At 39.5% G+C, this 17,216-nt stretch overlaps 1 protein-coding gene across 4 annotated transcripts in view; it reads right to left on the reverse strand.

Annotated features, from left to right (window-relative positions):
- Positions 1-1,043: 1,043 nt before the first annotated feature.
- ADAM22 (ADAM metallopeptidase domain 22) overlaps positions 1,044-17,216 on the reverse strand; it is a 128,135-nt gene continuing 111,962 nt past the window's right edge. For 3 of the 4 annotated variants that reach the window (XM_056486102.1, XM_056486103.1, XM_056486105.1), the window contains 2 exons: positions 5,562-5,685; positions 1,044-4,365 (listed from right to left, as the gene is read on the reverse strand). In XM_056486102.1, the coding sequence (XP_056342077.1) occupies positions 4,345-4,365; positions 5,562-5,685 (145 nt within the window). In that variant the 3' untranslated portion in view covers positions 1,044-4,344. Of the gene's footprint in view, positions 4,366-5,561; positions 5,686-13,038; positions 13,126-15,195; positions 15,307-17,216 lie in introns of all 4 variants that reach the window. The other variant, XM_056486106.1, reaches the window with a different exon arrangement.

A 17,216-nucleotide genomic window follows, 5' to 3' on the forward strand; every position in this document is an offset into this window, starting at 1 on the left:
TTCACTGGACCAGGTTGTTCAGAGGCCCATCCAACCTGGCCTTGAACACTTCCAGGGATGGGGCGTCCACAGCTCTGGGCAACCTGTTCCAGCACCTCACTATCCTCAAGTAAAGAATTTCTTCCTAATACCTCATCTAAACCTACTATTATTAACAGCATTGGAAAAGGCCCTATCCATAGTGTGGAAGGGTGACCAACCTTGCAGCTTTCTGATGCCAGCACACTCACAGAGGCTGTTAGTGGATGAACGTTTCATGAAAATGCTTTTCAGTAGGAGTGAAAAGGAGATGGAAGAGAACAGGAGCTGGCTGAATTTTGCACTGGAGCATGATAACTTTGCTTACAGCTAGGTATGGGATTTGATGACAGAGCAAGTCCTAAGGGCTTTAGGATTATGGGGTCTCATCCTTCTTTGACATTACATTCTATCTATTAATCAATTCAGTGATGAAGTTACAGCAAATTTGGTCAGAATTTTTAGTATATGCATGTCTATAATAGTGTACACAGACATTCTTGGTCTGGTTTTGAAAAGAGTTGTCACATTAGTATTGACAAGACCAATCAGTCCAGTAACAGGGATTTGAGTAAGAGGATTTCAGTACACTAACTATTGACAAGATTTCTTTCTGATTTTAATTCAGGCTATACTTTAAAGGTCCATTTGTTCAGTAGCACAATCAAAATTATTTCATGAGCACATGAGCTCAGCAGGTTCAACATCTCATAAATCAGGAACTCTTAAATCATTTGGAAGAAGCCATCTTCAAAGTCAAGTCACACTTCAGGTGACTGGCAAGTTGTGACCTTAGTTCACAATTTAAGCAAAGATGGAGTGTATAAAATTAACAATCTTCTTGAATCTATTTAAATATAACAAAACTGTATGCAAATTATCAGTCACAACCATCTCTGGTACATTGCCTAAGATCACTGAAGTTCCTAAATCAACAAATCCAGATTAGTAAATCTTTACTTTACTAAACTGTGGCATCATTGTGCAGTATATTTTTAGATACAATCTCAATTTTCCAGTCTCCATCAGTTAGTCATAATAATTTTATTATAAATTACACAATATTCTTCTCCCACAATGAAATACATAAAGGTAAATCTCATCCTGCTGGTCCTATACTCATATAAACAATTACTTCTAGTTGAGAACTGATAGTTTCCTCACTTCAACAGGCATCTACAGCATAGTTGGCAATAACTAGTTCATTTATTAAAATAAAACCAAAATAAAAGGATGAGTCTCAATGAGTCAAAATGACTGAGCTATATTAGTGACAAGTGCTCTATTTTAGTCTGGATGAGGTATTACGCAGCAGTTTATATTGCTATTGCCAGAGTAGCTAACTACAGTGGATAAAAATATTTGCAATCTTCAAGGTTATTAATCTGGTAGTTTTCCAACACACTACATTTTAAAAGTAGGAAATGACAGCTTATAAGCAATGATGTCCAACCTCCACTGGCTTGGGAGGCTCACACAGCCAGGCCGGTTCAGGTCTCCCAACCTGTTGCAAAGCTCTCTGCAGAAGAATTCTACAAAAACACAAGTCCTGTGATACTCTCACTCTAGACCACCAAAGTGAAAGTCAGCATTTATTTAACTTAAACTTAGTGCTCAGAACTAGACTTCCAGTCACTACATATCTCCAAATGTGAAGGTGACTGTTCAAGGTACACTACACATGTGATTGTATCATATGCTACAAAAGTAGCAAAAGAAGCAAAAGTACAAAACAAAAGAAGCTGGAAGTACCTACTACATTGAAAATACAATCAGGAGGGCCATCTGTTTGCAAAACAAGAAGCTATTGAGCATAGCAGAAAGAACCAGTATGTTATATGCTGTTCTGTCTGCCAAATCTTGCTGCTTCTTGGTAAGGCAAAATGAAAAGGGAAGAGTAAACAGTGGTAAACATAAGATACATAAGATACAGAAATCTAACAGGATTATTCAAAACTACATGCCAGTTTATATCCAAAAAATACCATAAAAGGCACATGATGAACAGTCCAGTTACTAAAGACAAGGTATGAATATGGGAGGGAAAACCAGCTTCCAGGTGACAGTAATACAGCAATGATCAGGTTATCATAATGTCCTAATGTGGGTGAACCTCCTGAGGGTCCTGCTCAAAGTCCAGTGAAATCAACAAAAGACATATTGATTTCAAGTTATGGCTCAGACCCTAATTTCATAAGCTACATGCTATCAACTATCTTTAATTCAGACAGCTACACTCAAAGTAAATAATTGCAAAAAGTATTCTTCAGTGCTGATTGATATATTTACCTTTCACAAAAATGCAGAATCTTTCCCTAAAGCAGTTACAAGTGACTGTCTCCTTCCAGATGGTCAGTCTGCACGCACTTGTGCTCACATATATTTGTCTTTTTCCAAATACTTACCAGAACCTGTTGACTGTGAAGGAAAATCATTTGAATGCCAAGGCCAATATTTTGTCATAATCCAACCTACAGCCTAATAATAAAATATAGTGCTTCTAAAAATCTTACTTATTTTACAGCTGCCAACATCTTTAAACATTTCTTAATTTAATCTTACATATATCTGACTTTATTGAGAGACGTAAAAGTTAAAAAAATACATTAAAAGGCTGCAAGTGTTGGGTCACTTACTAAAGGAAAGACATGAAAGAGGTAGAAGATTCAGAAACACCATAGATGTTTCCATTACAATAATATCTAATTAATCATACAGCTGTTGGGTAGGGTATTCAACTGCATCACACAGTCGGGTGTTTTATTCTGTAGTGGTACTACCTGAAGTTAAGATGTAGTTATTTTTTGAAAACAAGAGAATTATAAACTGATTTAATATGGTCCAGTTTCTTACTAACTGAAAATTCCCAATCAGAAGGCTTTTGCTTTACAACAAACTTTAGAAGTCTCAGGTGTTAGAAATATAACTATCCAAGGTTAACATGGTAAAGAGTTGTTCCCCCCACCCCATTCTTTTTAAGCTAAATTCACTTGTGCTCAGTTTAATGCCCCAAAAAATTGTCAAGGGGGCTTCAGGGGCGGCAAGCATAGCACTCAAGCACATGGTAAAGGCGATTCCAGTAACAAACAAAAATTGAAAGACAGCAATGAAACTGGCCATTTGCCCAGCACTGTTATTATCTAGTGCAGTGAAATTGTTATGCTTCTCATAAGCCTATGCCTTGCCATCTAAAATAATGTCTGAAATGCTCTATCAAAAATACCCAGCAACTCTCACAGACAGACTTCACATCACCACATCCTGAATTGACTACTTAGAAGTATTCCCAAGTGTCCAGTAAGTTTGTGCTGCACATGACTTAAAGACTGTTGTTTGCCAAATCATTCTTGATTATACCTGTGAGAGGATACAGTGGCTATCTTACTAAACAAGGGATTTTGGCTGGTTCCTCTTCTGATGATTTAAGACAAAGTGCTGCTGTACTGGTTTCCACAGTCTACTGTACAATTGAGATTGTCAAGACAGTGTAAGTAAGATGCTGAAAAAGTTGTATAGATTTTGGTCAAACACCAGTTTCTGAGAGACACAGTTTTACAGTACTGTACTTTCTGTATTTCAAGGATGTCTGCTCATATTATAAAATCTGAAGTGTGATGATGTTAGTCATGACTGTTTCTTTAGGCATTTGGCAAAATACACATACATATAACAGCTATTTTTGACATTATTGAATGTTTACATATATACAATCTGTGTACCGAGATTATAAACATGTAAGGTAAAAAAAAAGGATATAATCTTTGTTTGCTGTTGTGTCAAATAGTTGCCTTTCAAAGCTTGAAATCCTGTCACAAAAAAAAAATCCTTTATTTCTCACTCCTGCATGCTAATCTCTACTACAGTATGTTGTTTTTCCCTTACATGTGGAAAGTAAAGAACACAAGGTTCATGCATACAGGTACAAGTTTACATCAGGTGGGCTCTCCATGAGGCACGTTCCCAGTTTCACTTTGATCTGACTCAGGACTGCAATAAACCAGAGAAAAACCTCTTACACAGGACTGACTGGCAAATGGACTGCAGTTGGGATTCTAGGTCACATCTGGGTTAATTATTCTCTGTCAAATGTTATGATTTTGGTTGTTCATCAAATCCATAAAACACAAGTCAACAAAAAAGAAAGAAAAGAAAAGACTGTTTTTCCCTTCCCACGTGAGAGGAGGTTATCACTGCGGTATCACAGACATCTCTGTTGATCTTTCAGACTGTCTGAAGAGCAGATGAATGTGCAGTGACTCAGTGATGCTGAGTTTCTATAAAATCCGAAGTAAACAGTTCCGATGTGACCCCAGGAAAACAGTGCAGCTAGATGGATGTCTCCCATAGCTGGAGAGGAGGAAAATGAACACAAACACACATTGTACACCAAGATAAAACAGGCTGTCTCTCAAACAGTGCAAGGAGCTTGTTTGGGGAACTGCATCTACATCACTTGGGTCACCAAATCTCCTCCCAGCCTCGGTGAGTATCTGTTCACCAAGTGAGCAGTTTCAAGCATTTCAGCACAACTTACAGTGGGCATAGTAAATGCCCATGGCTGCAAGTTCAGTTTTCTGGTTGAAGGAGGAATGTCAGTGTAGCATCAAACTTGTACTAGACAGCTTTTACTTTGGAGTTACAGTAATATTAGTGTAGAGATAACTTCCCATTTTCATCTGCCTAACTCTGCTCAGAGCAGCATGACTTCCAGCTGTGGGCTTGAGCTGCTGCCAAAGCAGCTCCAGGGCTGAGACACATTAGTACAGCCCAGGCTCCAAGCTGCCTTGGGGCACCCTGTGCTGCACTTCACACAATCTTCTGCCCCAAGCAGCACTGGGCAAGGAGCTTGCAGGTTCCCTCATCCCTTCATTTTTTCTTGGGAAAGAAAAGGGCAGAGAACAGTGATGAGAATCTCATCAGCATCAGTAACCTGAACAAAGGGTATTGCAAGTAAAGCTACCAAAGCAAGAAGCTCCTTTTTTGCTTACCTGCTATGTATGAATTGACATAAAGAAAACAAAAGCCTTTTGGGGCAGCTGGAAATATCACAGTGTGGGGCATTACTATCCACCACATGCTCCAGCAGTTCCTGGTCACTCTAGGGGGCCAGGGTGGGCTCAGATCACACAGCAGTGGAGTCCCTCCAGGCCTGCAAGCCCTCCACATGTTCCATGTGAGGAACTTTTCATGTTTTCTTAAAGCTGGTAAGCAGCTCCCCGCAGCCTGAATGAGAGCTGCTGGGAGAAGGGGCAAGAAAGGAGAGCCAAACACACCAATTGTTCCAGGGTTGCCTGTGCTCTGCAGCACAAAGGCTGTCCAGGGCACATTTTCAGCTTGACATAAGAAAAGTAGTGAAATTTGGGCTTCAGGGCAGCTTTAAGGGCAGCTTTAAGCTGCCTGTAAACAGCTGTTGAGGTCTTCATTGCTGCCAGAGACCCAACAGCTTCAGAGCTTCAGGGGGCAAAGGAAATGCCACTCCAGCTCTCCTTGTGACTAGCAGTAAATCAAGTCACTGGTGGAATGCAGAGAAGAGGGACACGTACCCTGGCACTTTGCCTGTTGACTTTTTTCTCTTCATCAGGAAGCGGCGGCATCGGGTAAGGGTATTTTCTGCTGGAAGCAATAGATCCAGTGGATGAAGACGGAGACTTTGCAGGAGACAGTGTCCTGAGATGTTGAAACACACAAAATAAATGTGATGTCTTTGCATTCTAGCACTGCAACAGCAACTGCCATTACTCTGAAGCTTGGTTCAGAGCCAAGTATATAGCTTATTATTAGACCAATATCAGGGGGATAAAATTGCTTGATCAGTAGTCTTATAATTTTGCTATATTAATAAAGGTATTTAGAGATTTCAGGAACACTAGAAGAAAAAAATTGCTACTTCTTATTAGAATTGTATAACAAAAATTATTTCTTAAATGGTTTTATATGATACCATAATTAATCATTATAAAATTATTTAAAACCAAATTTGCAATTGAATAAATACAGAACTAAAATATATACATGGCATTATAAAGCCTAAATAGAACCAGTAGCTGTATAAATACAAGCTGAACAAATGTCTTCTCCCAGTGACTAAATGGCAATTATGTGTCTTTATGCATATCTTACACATCTCCTAAATTGATACAAACATAGCAAATAAATCTATTATTTTTGTAACATTAATTTACAGAAATGCATGCATTTGGAGGCCAAACTGTTAGTTGTGAAGGAACAAAGGCATATACAAAGTGCTAATAACAAATTGTTATACATGCAAGCATCATACAGTGCATATTGTTCCAGCCAAAGAAAGAGTCTGATGAGAATATACAAAAATGGACTGATTAGTCAATGGCAATCAGCATTTCTGTACAAGGTGAGTAGAGTAAGCAGGAGCAAGTAAATGTTTGTATCACATGAAAGGCATTCTTTTCATGTCAATAAGGCAACAGCACATTATTGACTGAAATTTTATACCCAAGAAAAACTCTTATGCTTCTGTTTTGAGATTCTGCACTTTTCCCACTTGAGAGGTTCCTATCAGGCTCTAAATCTGGGCAGAGAAAAATTTTTAAAAAGCCTCAAAGCAGAAAAATTGAGCTATCCTGGCCACCTTGTTCTTTTGAGCAGACCAAGGGCATTTACCACAGGAGGCCTCTTAACACTGCAGGCACATCACTCAGCCCTCCCTGAGCACTGCTATCTAGTATCTTCTGAGTTAATATGTCCCTGAAGATGGGAAGTTTCCATAATAATAAGTGAAATTTATTTACCTTTAAATAATTTTGCTTTTATTCTGGACTACTGTATGATTTGGTTGTGTCTGTAGCTCCCTACAACAGCACATTCTCTTGCCTCCCATACAAACAATGACTGATGGTAGCCACAAGCAACAAGGTGTCAATGGAACTTATATGATGAGAGCTCTCCAGTCTGGCTCATGATCCTCTAATGCTTCATGTTCAGCCTCTAAGTTCAACAGCAATTAAAAGATTTACACTGGCACAATTATCCAAATATGGAAGCACACATCTTCAGTACCTGCACATTGATCACCCATTAAGATGAACTGGACATACACCAATGTTTTCAGGAAAAAACCCTGAAATAGTTACTTCAGTATAGAACAAGGTTTTCATATGTCCAACATCATGGATCTGGGCACCAAACTGTGCATGCAAGATAACAGGTTAATTAAAAAATAAAAATCCAGGGAAAGATTGTCATCAGTGCCCTGCTGCTCACTGTCCATACAAGTCCTCTCATCTCTGCCCCCACTTGGACTAGTATGGATCACTAATAAACTATTTGTGGATCTAGAATGAAGAATTTAAGGAGAAGAAGGAGGAGGAAAAATAAGGAGAGCAGATTTTATATATTATTAGTGATCCAATTATTCACAAATTTCACCCCATTGTTGCAGTAGAATTTTAAATTTTCATTTTAAAATTTGCAACAATGCACTTTGAGATCATGAACTGGGCTAGTGGAATCTGACTTGGCAAGCCCTATCAGAAAGCCATTTATAAGGAAGCACAGCAGGGGGCTGTGAATGAAGGCATTTCCCATCTCTTTCATCACACCAGGCACGACACTTCCAACACACCACAGGCTCTTCACATCTTAGATACTCTAAGAGAAGGCCACAGTGAGAGGAAAAGCCACAGCCAATCTTCCTGTCCATCCATCCGAGTAGGTGATCTTGGAAGGAGCAATAACCCCCTGAAGGATGGGGCATTGAATATTTTCCCTGCACAAGCAAGTCCTCTGACCAGGATCCCTAACTGAGCCTTTCAGCCAGGAAGCTTTGAATCATAACTAAAACACAATGCTGCCTTTTCCAAATATTTTTAAGGACAAGCCTCCAGTGTAGCTGCCTACATATCCTTCTTCTCAAACCCCCTTTGCACTGCCTGCTCACCTGCAGTTTGCTCATCTTACTGATGTGAGCTTTGCTGCTCAGCTGCACCTGCAACACTACAGCCACTACATGGAGAATGCAGTTGCACACTTAGAGAAATGACCTTGCCCTCCCCTCACAGGGCCTCACCACTTCTTTTTGCTGTAGAGTTATATGCTGGATTTTGTCATCCTTAGTGCCAACTACTGAGACTGTGAACATACACAGCTCAATGTATGCTCACAGATCTTACAGTGCATCTTCTGTGATAAACAACATTGCTTGAGGTGGTTTTCATCACCTTTCAGGTTGTGCCCTGCAATTGTGTATGTGCTGTGTATCCCAGATTTACATATACTTTAAATGAGAAAGGTCATGTCTGGCTCTTTCTCATTTACAGGATGGAGAGACTGCATTCAGGGACACTTGCAGGTAATGCTGGGGTTAAAGGTAGGAAAACTTGGCAGTTTTGGTTAGGGGTGGGATCCACTTAGCTTTCACTAGGGTTTCAGTTCTCCTGCAATCAAATCCATTAGCTTTCATTACAAATGTTGCTTCCAGCTGAAACTTACACAAGAAGATAGTACACACCACAACAGAGATTCAGAGGTTTACTGCCAGCCCCAAATGAAGCCACATGCCTCACCTGCAAAAATTCTAATTTTTGACCAGAAAGCAAGATAGAGTGGCCACTTTGTGTCTTTCTGTCCTGAAAGCTAAAACTAAGAGTGTGTGGAGAGACCATTCTGTGATTCACAACAAACCCTGTGGCAGCAGGAGGACATCTGGAAGAAGTCCCTGCAGCCTTGAGCCTACCTGCTTGACCTCTTGCCCCTAAACAGAAGATGTTGACCCACAAGAAACAGTGCAAAATGTGTCACCTGGTCACACAACTAAACATCTTGCAATTTTGAATGTCATTTTAGCTGAACTCGAGGAGGGTGGCCCTGACAGATGAGAACTGTTCGTGAACTGTGAGTGATAGTCTTTTGCAGACTGAAATAATGCAATGAAATTGAATTAACATTCAACCTGGTGAAAGCATTTCAAGCCCAAAGATAGACCCTACCAGCCTAATCTGATCTTTGCTGCTGGGGATTCAGCTCTCTGTATGACACCATCAGCCTAGATCCTACATTAGGATCTTCTAAAAACACTGGTGTGGCTAAACATTTTAAAGTAAGTTCCTTTTAAAAGCCACAGATGTGCACACATGTTCTCAGAAAAAGCAGCAGCAGCAGAGGGGAGAGGAGGCTGCAGAAGAGACAATGGTTATGGCTTGAGCAGTCACTCACATGCTTCAATGAACACTTCTCCCTAACTCCTGGAACAAAATTCTGACCCTACTGACATCAGTAGGTGTTTTTTTTCATTGCTTGCCAACAATAATAGTATTTTGCTTTGGTTGTAAGAGGGAAAAGGCTTGTTTGTTTGTTTGTTTGTTTGTTTTTACATTAAGCACAGTCTAGAGCTGCCTCAGCAAGAACAGCTTGCCAAGGGCTGGTCATGGCTCTGGCCTCAGCTGGATGCTCACAGAAGAAAGTAATGGAGATGATCAGCTGAAGAGGAACTGAGAAAAAATCAAGGACACAAAAGCACATTAGAAATAGGAGGGAAATGACAGCCTACTATCTCCTGCTTCCATGCCCCTTCTCGATGCCCTTCTGATATGGGATGGACATTTTCCTCCTGGTACTGTGTTCTGGGTCTCCATCTAAAAAACCCTTTGTTTGTAATCTACTTCTGTATTTAAATAACTCTCATAAAATATAACTTATTGTAAATACTTGCATTAAATCAAATGTAGGCAGCTCAATCAGTTTTAGAAGGTGCCTTCTAGTCCTTTTTGTTTATAATTATCTCCAGAAATGCCATGTTTGGGGCTTCTGGTAGTTTGCTTTCTCATTCCATCATGGCTCCATCAAGTCTTTCAGATTCAGTGAGAATTCTGAGTAATCCTTAATCATATTTCACAAGGTCAGCCTGTGCAGTGGACATTGTAATTGGCAGTAATAAGAATAAGCAGTATTCAAAAAATAACATCCCTTACAGAAAAGCTAAAATCAGGGAGAGGCTTCCTGACTGATTTTCTTGCTGCGGTTATAGCCTGGAACACAAAATTAAAATCTAGACTACATTTTGAATAGGAAAATTAGAATTTTCTTCACAAATCTTATTTTCTTGCAGATGGGAATCCAATACTTGGGAGTTTTCTGGTGCCAGAGACACCATATACTATTATTACTATCATTAATAAAAAATAATTCTATAGAAATACCCATCAGACTTTAAGACTAGGAAAACATGTATTAGGAAATCAGGTGTTAGAGAGACAAATTATGATTTATACAGGGTTTTTGAAGTAGATGAAGAAAATCTTGATGACTAGTATGTCTATTTTCTGAAAATCTGCAACATTCCTAACAAGTGTTTTTGTTATTTCTACTCATTCTATTTCAACTCTTCCTAAAACAGCACCAGTCATCAGCATATTATTCCTGAAACTACAGGGAAACAAGCAAAACAGCAGTATTACTTTCAGGACACATTTAAAAGAACAGAGAACTCAGAGATGATTAGCAACACGAATATTACTCAGCTAAATATCTGGTGTAAATTTCTTATCCCGGGACTCTGACTCATAAAATATGGTATCAGCTGGGCAGCCTGACTTCAGCCTGACTTTCTAGTTTATCAAGTAAGGTCAGTTTCATTCTGTTTGTGAATCACTTCACATGCCCAGGCTCTAAACCCAGCCACAAGATGTTCTGACACACCATTCTAAGAACAGTCTTTTCCTGTCCATGCTATCAGTAAGCAAAATTGCATCTGGTTTTTGTTGAGAAACTATTAGTTCAACCTCATGTAAACCCACAGCAACTCATCTCAGGAGATCTGATCTTTTGCCTTCTATAATGTGTCTGCAGAATACTTCCCCATTATTACCTCATTTAATTAGGACAATACAGATTTCTAAATTTATTCTAGTTGCTCTCTGATTTCTAAAGGTAACTGCTGCAGGCAGTGATTAGTAAGCTTTTATGGTGCAAAAAATTTGATTTATGTTTCATCTCTGCTGAGATATAGCCTTTAAAACTCACATGGGTCAGCTTAATCCTTGGTTTATCTCAAATATAATTCAAAATGTGACTCATTCAGTGTAACAGCTGAACACCCTCAGGCGCAGGGTGCACTCCCATTAATTTAATCTAGTTACTAAATAAAAATATACTGATATTAAAAAATGAAAACCAAATTATGAATATGCAAACAGATTTTTAAACCTGTTGGATGCCTTTGTTTATGGCTACCACAGGGCTTTTGATACAAAAACCCTGAAAGACAGCTAAGGGTTATGTTATGGTGGGCAACTCTTGACCTTGAACAACAAAGATCAAGAGGCTATTTTTAGAAAAAGTTTTGGTAATAAAACACACCTCACTTATGTGAGTTTGCCTAATTTCAGCTTCCAGTGACCTTTGGTCATTATCAGTCTTAGCTTGCTAATCTAAAGCACCTCCCACAGACATGGGAGACTTTGCACCATATGCAGTGACTTCATGATCAGGTAATGTTCAGCTGCTCCATTAATCTGTATAGCCTGAGGCTCTGCAGTCCTTTCTGTGGCTTTTCTGGGCTTAAATCTTCCCAGTTCCAGAATGTGGTTGCTGAACTGCAGACACCAGAACTGGACCCTGTAACCCAGCACTGAAACAACCAGACTCACAATACTCCCTGGAATGTCCAGGTACCAAAGACCTGTCTGACACTAACTAGCACAAATCACAACAACCTTCTGTAAGCCTTGGATTCTTGAGTTAGGGATCTCTTCTCCCTTCTCCTGACCCAGATCAGGGCTGGCAGGCTAAAGTTTACTCATTTTCCCTGTTTGTTCACTGGAAACATTTTCTGCAGCTTACTCTGTCCATGATTTATGAGGTGTTGGAAACAAACACAAATGGTTTTTAAAAGTAACAATTCTTTGGAGTTTTAAGACTTCAGGACATTTTTTTGTTCTAAAAATTACTAAATTCCTACCCTGCCATTTAATGTCTGCTAGTGTTACTATTGGAATAAAAGTGTCATACAACTCCCACCACATTTTTTTCCCCAAATGCACAATGCACACATTTACTGGATATTTCTGCCCTGTTGCACTATTACTAGGTCTACTTGTGTAGCAAAATTACAAAGATTCTATTTACTTGTTCTTACTATCCTTCACTGTTTTGGCTGAAGATTTTGCTTATTGTTCTTCTGATTTTTGTTTCTGTAACTACCTTAATTTTTGATATGTCAACTTACATCTTCATGGATTTTGTTCATGCTTTATCTTATTTTTCATAAATTTTCTTCCATTCTCTCCTATGCTGGCTCATTTTTTTCAGCTGATTCAGAGATCTGTCTCAGCTACGGGATTGTGTCTTTTGGGAATCTACTGCAACATTCTCAGTCTTTTGATTCATGTCCAACGGGGGCCTAGCCTCATGCTTTTTCTCTGTAATTTGGAATGCATCAGGTAATGCTCACACTTCTGTTTCAAAAACAGGTGACATATTTGGTTGAACACTACCTCACTTGTAACAGATTATTAGCAGTTTGACAATTAGAGCACAGAGTATATTCTCATACACTTAGTTTTCCAATTACAATGTATAAATTATTTCATTACTGGCTGAGGGTAAAATACTTTTCATTCATTTTTCATTTAAATTTTAGTATGCACTATATAAGACAGTAGGTAGAGTCAATGTGTTATGAAACCACTTGCTTCAGTAAATTCACATTCTATTTAAGTTAATACTACTTTATTAGTGATAAATATGTTTCATGCCCATAAAACACTATTTGGCATAAAATGATGAGAAAGCTACTACAAGCTATAGATGATGGTGGGAACGCATGCACTACACACACCCTTTTCAATGGCTTCATTAAAACATTCAGAAAAATAATTGTAAAATTGCACATGAAGCCAAAAACAGACATCAAAATGCAGCAAAAGAAGAGGGGCCCTTTGCACCTAAGTAACTTGTATTGATTTATACAAGGTAGGAGTCCCAAGATATTTGTATATGTTGGAACAGCTCTAAAAATGAGAATTATAGAATTAATTTACAAAATACCTAAAGTATGGTCCTTCTGTGTTTTTATTCACATCTTCTACCCACTTAGCTACATTATATTCTCTTTTGAACCATGGGTTTAAATACCTGCAGAAAGCAATGGAAGGAACAGAGAAAGCAGAAGAACAAGAATAGAAAATCTGAGAACACACAGCACAAGCTTAGCAAGGATGTCTTCATCCCCAAAATGTAAGTGAAAATGGCAAATAAACCAGTATGGATTTGGGTGAGGACTAGGCAATGTGTACAACTGCATGAGAAAATCTGACCTACAACAAGACTCATGTGTTTGATTAATCTGGAAACTCTTTGGGATGCATCGTTCATTTAATGTCTTAAGGGTAAAATTCACTCCTGTGCAGAGGACCAGCATTAAGCTCATGGTTTGAATTCCCTCATGATCTCAAAATAAGGATGAAACGGCATTTTGGCTTCAGTCATGAACTTTGCTTGCCTAAGACACACTTTTGCACCCCCCTAGATAAATTGCAAGATAATGGCTAAAGAAGCACAGAATGTTGGGCTTGACCCTTTTTACAGGAATGAATTTCAGCCTCATTTTGTTAAAAGATTTTAATTTTTTGCCACTATAGTGACAATTTTTACACTTACAGGCAAACCACCCTCTGATTTTTCAATGTTCATTTAACTTGGCTTTAATGGAGGTGGGCTGCAGAGTTATCTCACATTTTACAGAAGCAATATTGACACCAAAACCACATAATTTAGGAAAAAACACCTGAGTTGTATACTCATATTAGTTACATTAAAATTATGAAACAAAGACGATGTTTAATTATCTGACAACAAATTACCAGGGAAGAAGAAAACTTTTTTTGTAATAAATTTTTCCCAATCACAAGATAAGCGAATTCCTCCCCCTCTGTCACATTAATAAAAAAGGGCAATTCAGAAATTAGGAGTCTGCCTGGACCAATTTAGTTTGTTCTTGTTACATATGAATGGCAACAATCAAATGATTATTTGTGATCACCATCTTTATACAATAGAAACTAGCACAATGAAATAGGAAACAAATTTAACCAAGGAAAATGAGAAAGAAAATTCCTCTTTAAGTTATTTTCAATACTTCTGGTCCAGTTCTTGCCACTCCTATTTATGGGAGTGACTCCAGTGACCTCACACATGGGAACAGGCCTTGAAAGGAATTGCTCAGATGAATAAAAGTTGGGCCAAATTGTGTCACTCAACCCCCTCCATATTTCAAACAACGATGATAACAAAAGCAGCAGCACTTTTTCAACTTCTTTTGCTCCTTTTTTGCTCTGGAACGTCTCCTCCCCGCCCTGCGCAAGCACAGCCACAGCTCTCACAAAGTTCTCGCCCTCAGCCACAAGTGCTTCTAAGTAGCTTCCTCAGCTCGCTCATTTATCAGGAATCGGGAGTGCTTTATGCTTTCCAGCTTGATGTCTTAGAGAAAGAAAACACCAAAAGAGGCAGTGCAGCAAAACAGACGAACCACAAGTGAAGCAACAGGCTGATGCCAGCATCACCAGGAACTAACGAACTTCTGCTTTAGCTTTGGTTGTACATTTTCTTGTACTCGCTGCAATGCTTTAAACTTGTGTTTTTTTCATTTGAAAGGGTCTTTTGGTAACCATGAAACACTCCCAATCTGGCTTCCTGTATTAGAAAACAGTGTAAGGTGCTATCAAAGCATGCAATTGTTGCACAACCATGTTGCAGGGTTCCCTGGGTCTGGGTGTATTACAGACCATCATTCACCACCTCAATCCATCTGTTACAAAAAGGTTAAACTCAAGTTACTGCAGAACAAGTTACTGCAGAACACTACATGATGCCATCAGAAAGCCCTCAGGCTGATCTTCCTGGCCACGTGCTCATTAGTAATGGCCAGAATACACATTTCCTTTGAGTGAGAAATTCTGCTTTGGAACAAGGTGTCCTTACGCGTAAGCCTAGAGCTACAGCTCGGTTTGGCTCGTAGCGCGACATGCAACAAGGCAAAACCTGGGCTCAAGATCCTGCTACTCCTCAGCTGTGAGGAGGAAGGGTAGCTAGCGCTGCATCAGCAGGAGCGCCTCCAAGCAGTCACGCTGTAACTATCCATACTAGGGAAGGGGCTTTTCACGGGATAGAATGGCAGCCCAGAGTGCAGGGGCAGCTGAGACTGACCTGTGATCCCGACTCCCTGTTTGGGGGTGGTCGGAACCCCCTGGGCTTATGCCTTGGGCAGGGATTTGGTGGGCGAGAGAAAGCCCAGGCTCAGATGCATGAGTTACCCGGCTGCAAAAAGACAATATATAATAGAAAGTCTAAACCAAAGACGTTCGTATCAGTTATAACAACGAGGAAGACAAATGCTTATAGGAAAAGCAGTGCAAATTAACAAAGGTCTCAATTGCTTATCTGTTCCTGGGACCTGTTTTAACACAAGCTCCCAATTAAGCTGTGAACTTGTTCAGAAAACTCTCATCATTCCTGGATAATTCTAATTGCTTTTAAAATAGAGAACTATTCAACAGGCCATTTCATCAGCCATGTTTCTGAAAAAGTGTTTGGCCTGTTGGCATTCCTTTCACATGTAATGAACCAGAATAATTATTTTGTTGTAAAACATCCAAAATCAATTAAAAATGTCCCAAAATATCTTTAGCAGTCTCCTCAGAGATCTATGCTTAGCATAAGCCTTGTTAATGCATGTTAGGTCCAAGGGCCACGCAAGGATGTGAGCAGAACTTTTTTTTAAGGGTCTGCCCAAAGTATTTGCAGCTCCTTGTTGTGCTTATGAGGGCTCCAGACTTCAACCCTTGCTTAGTCCTTAAGAAATTTTGCTTAAATTATTAATGGCAAAATTCCATTTGATGCTTGGCTGTATGCAAAAAAATCCCTGTGCATAATGTGTGCAGTTACTGCAGACTTGTGCATACAAGTATCTTTGTAGGCAACCACACTAGTGTGCTCCTGCTTAAAAAAAAAAAAAAATTCTGCACAAATTAATAAACAAAATTTTATAATAGTTTACTACGCTCTGCTTATTACAGGAGACCAACACTCTTACCCTTTTTCTTCCATCTCAACAAATATGCTTTACTGGACTCCTAAGGGCCGCACTGGAGAACTTTCTAAATACTGCTTCAGAACAGATTGCAATATTATTCTGTATTTCCCAGACAAGGCAGAAAGGTAAACTGGTCTTGGAAAAACCTCCATATATCCTGCAGCACCCTCAAAGCAGCTGGTGCTGCATTTTTTTTCCCTAAATTATTAAATGCTGGTCACAGTTAGATCACCCTCAGTCCATCTTCTCTCCTTGCAAAACAAGCTATCCCTCTAACCAGAGAGATAATTGCCCTCTAATAGTCCTGGGCAGCTTTCTCAACTCCCCACTGAGCTGACACAGCATGTGGATCACTCAGTGGGAGCTCTCTCTCTCCAGCTGGTGACAGGACTGCCAAGGAGACTTGGACAAGCCACTCAGGCCTGTGCAGTCCAGGATTGATTTGATCAGGAGAAAGAGGGTTTTCCTGCCTGGCAGCCTCTCCCAGGAACACACACACTGTGCTTCACCCCTGAAAGGTTGCTGCATGGCCCTTGGAAGTACAAGCCTCCTCCCTGTAGCATCAGGGCTGCTGCTGGGTTGAGACCACCATAACAAGCAGCATGAAGGAAAGCAGAGAATTAGGTGGAAATTCAGGGGCACCTTTAAAAGAGAAACAAATCTACAGGGAAAAAGATTTCCAACTCACAATATCTCTGTCTGCCTGCTTATTTAATGCTCCAAAGTTCTCAGAGCAAATCTCATTTGTATTTTTGGCAGTATGGCCAGACTAATTTTTGGCAGTATGGCCAGACTAATTTTGATTTTATCAAACTATATCATGCAAGGAGGAAAGAAATCGAGCAAAATAACATTTCAGTAAGAGTTTATCAGCACAAACACATAGAGCATAGAGACTCTTGAGATAAACTCCTCCAAGGGCTAAAATTTCTGATTCCATGATGCCATTTTGACCATGCAATGTTATAATTGCAAAGTGCATCAAAGTATTATTTCTGTAATTTGTAACACAGGGTTTTCTCTATGAACCCTTTCTGAGCCTACTCACCTCAAGACAGTGCACTGTAAGTGAAAGAAAAGTTTCAGAACAAACTCAAAATCCCCCAAACCAAAGAAAATGGGGCCCAGAGAGCAG

Source organism: Oenanthe melanoleuca, chromosome 2 (assembly GCF_029582105.1).
Source record: "Oenanthe melanoleuca isolate GR-GAL-2019-014 chromosome 2, OMel1.0, whole genome shotgun sequence".
Classification (NCBI taxonomy): domain Eukaryota; kingdom Metazoa; phylum Chordata; class Aves; order Passeriformes; family Muscicapidae; genus Oenanthe; species Oenanthe melanoleuca.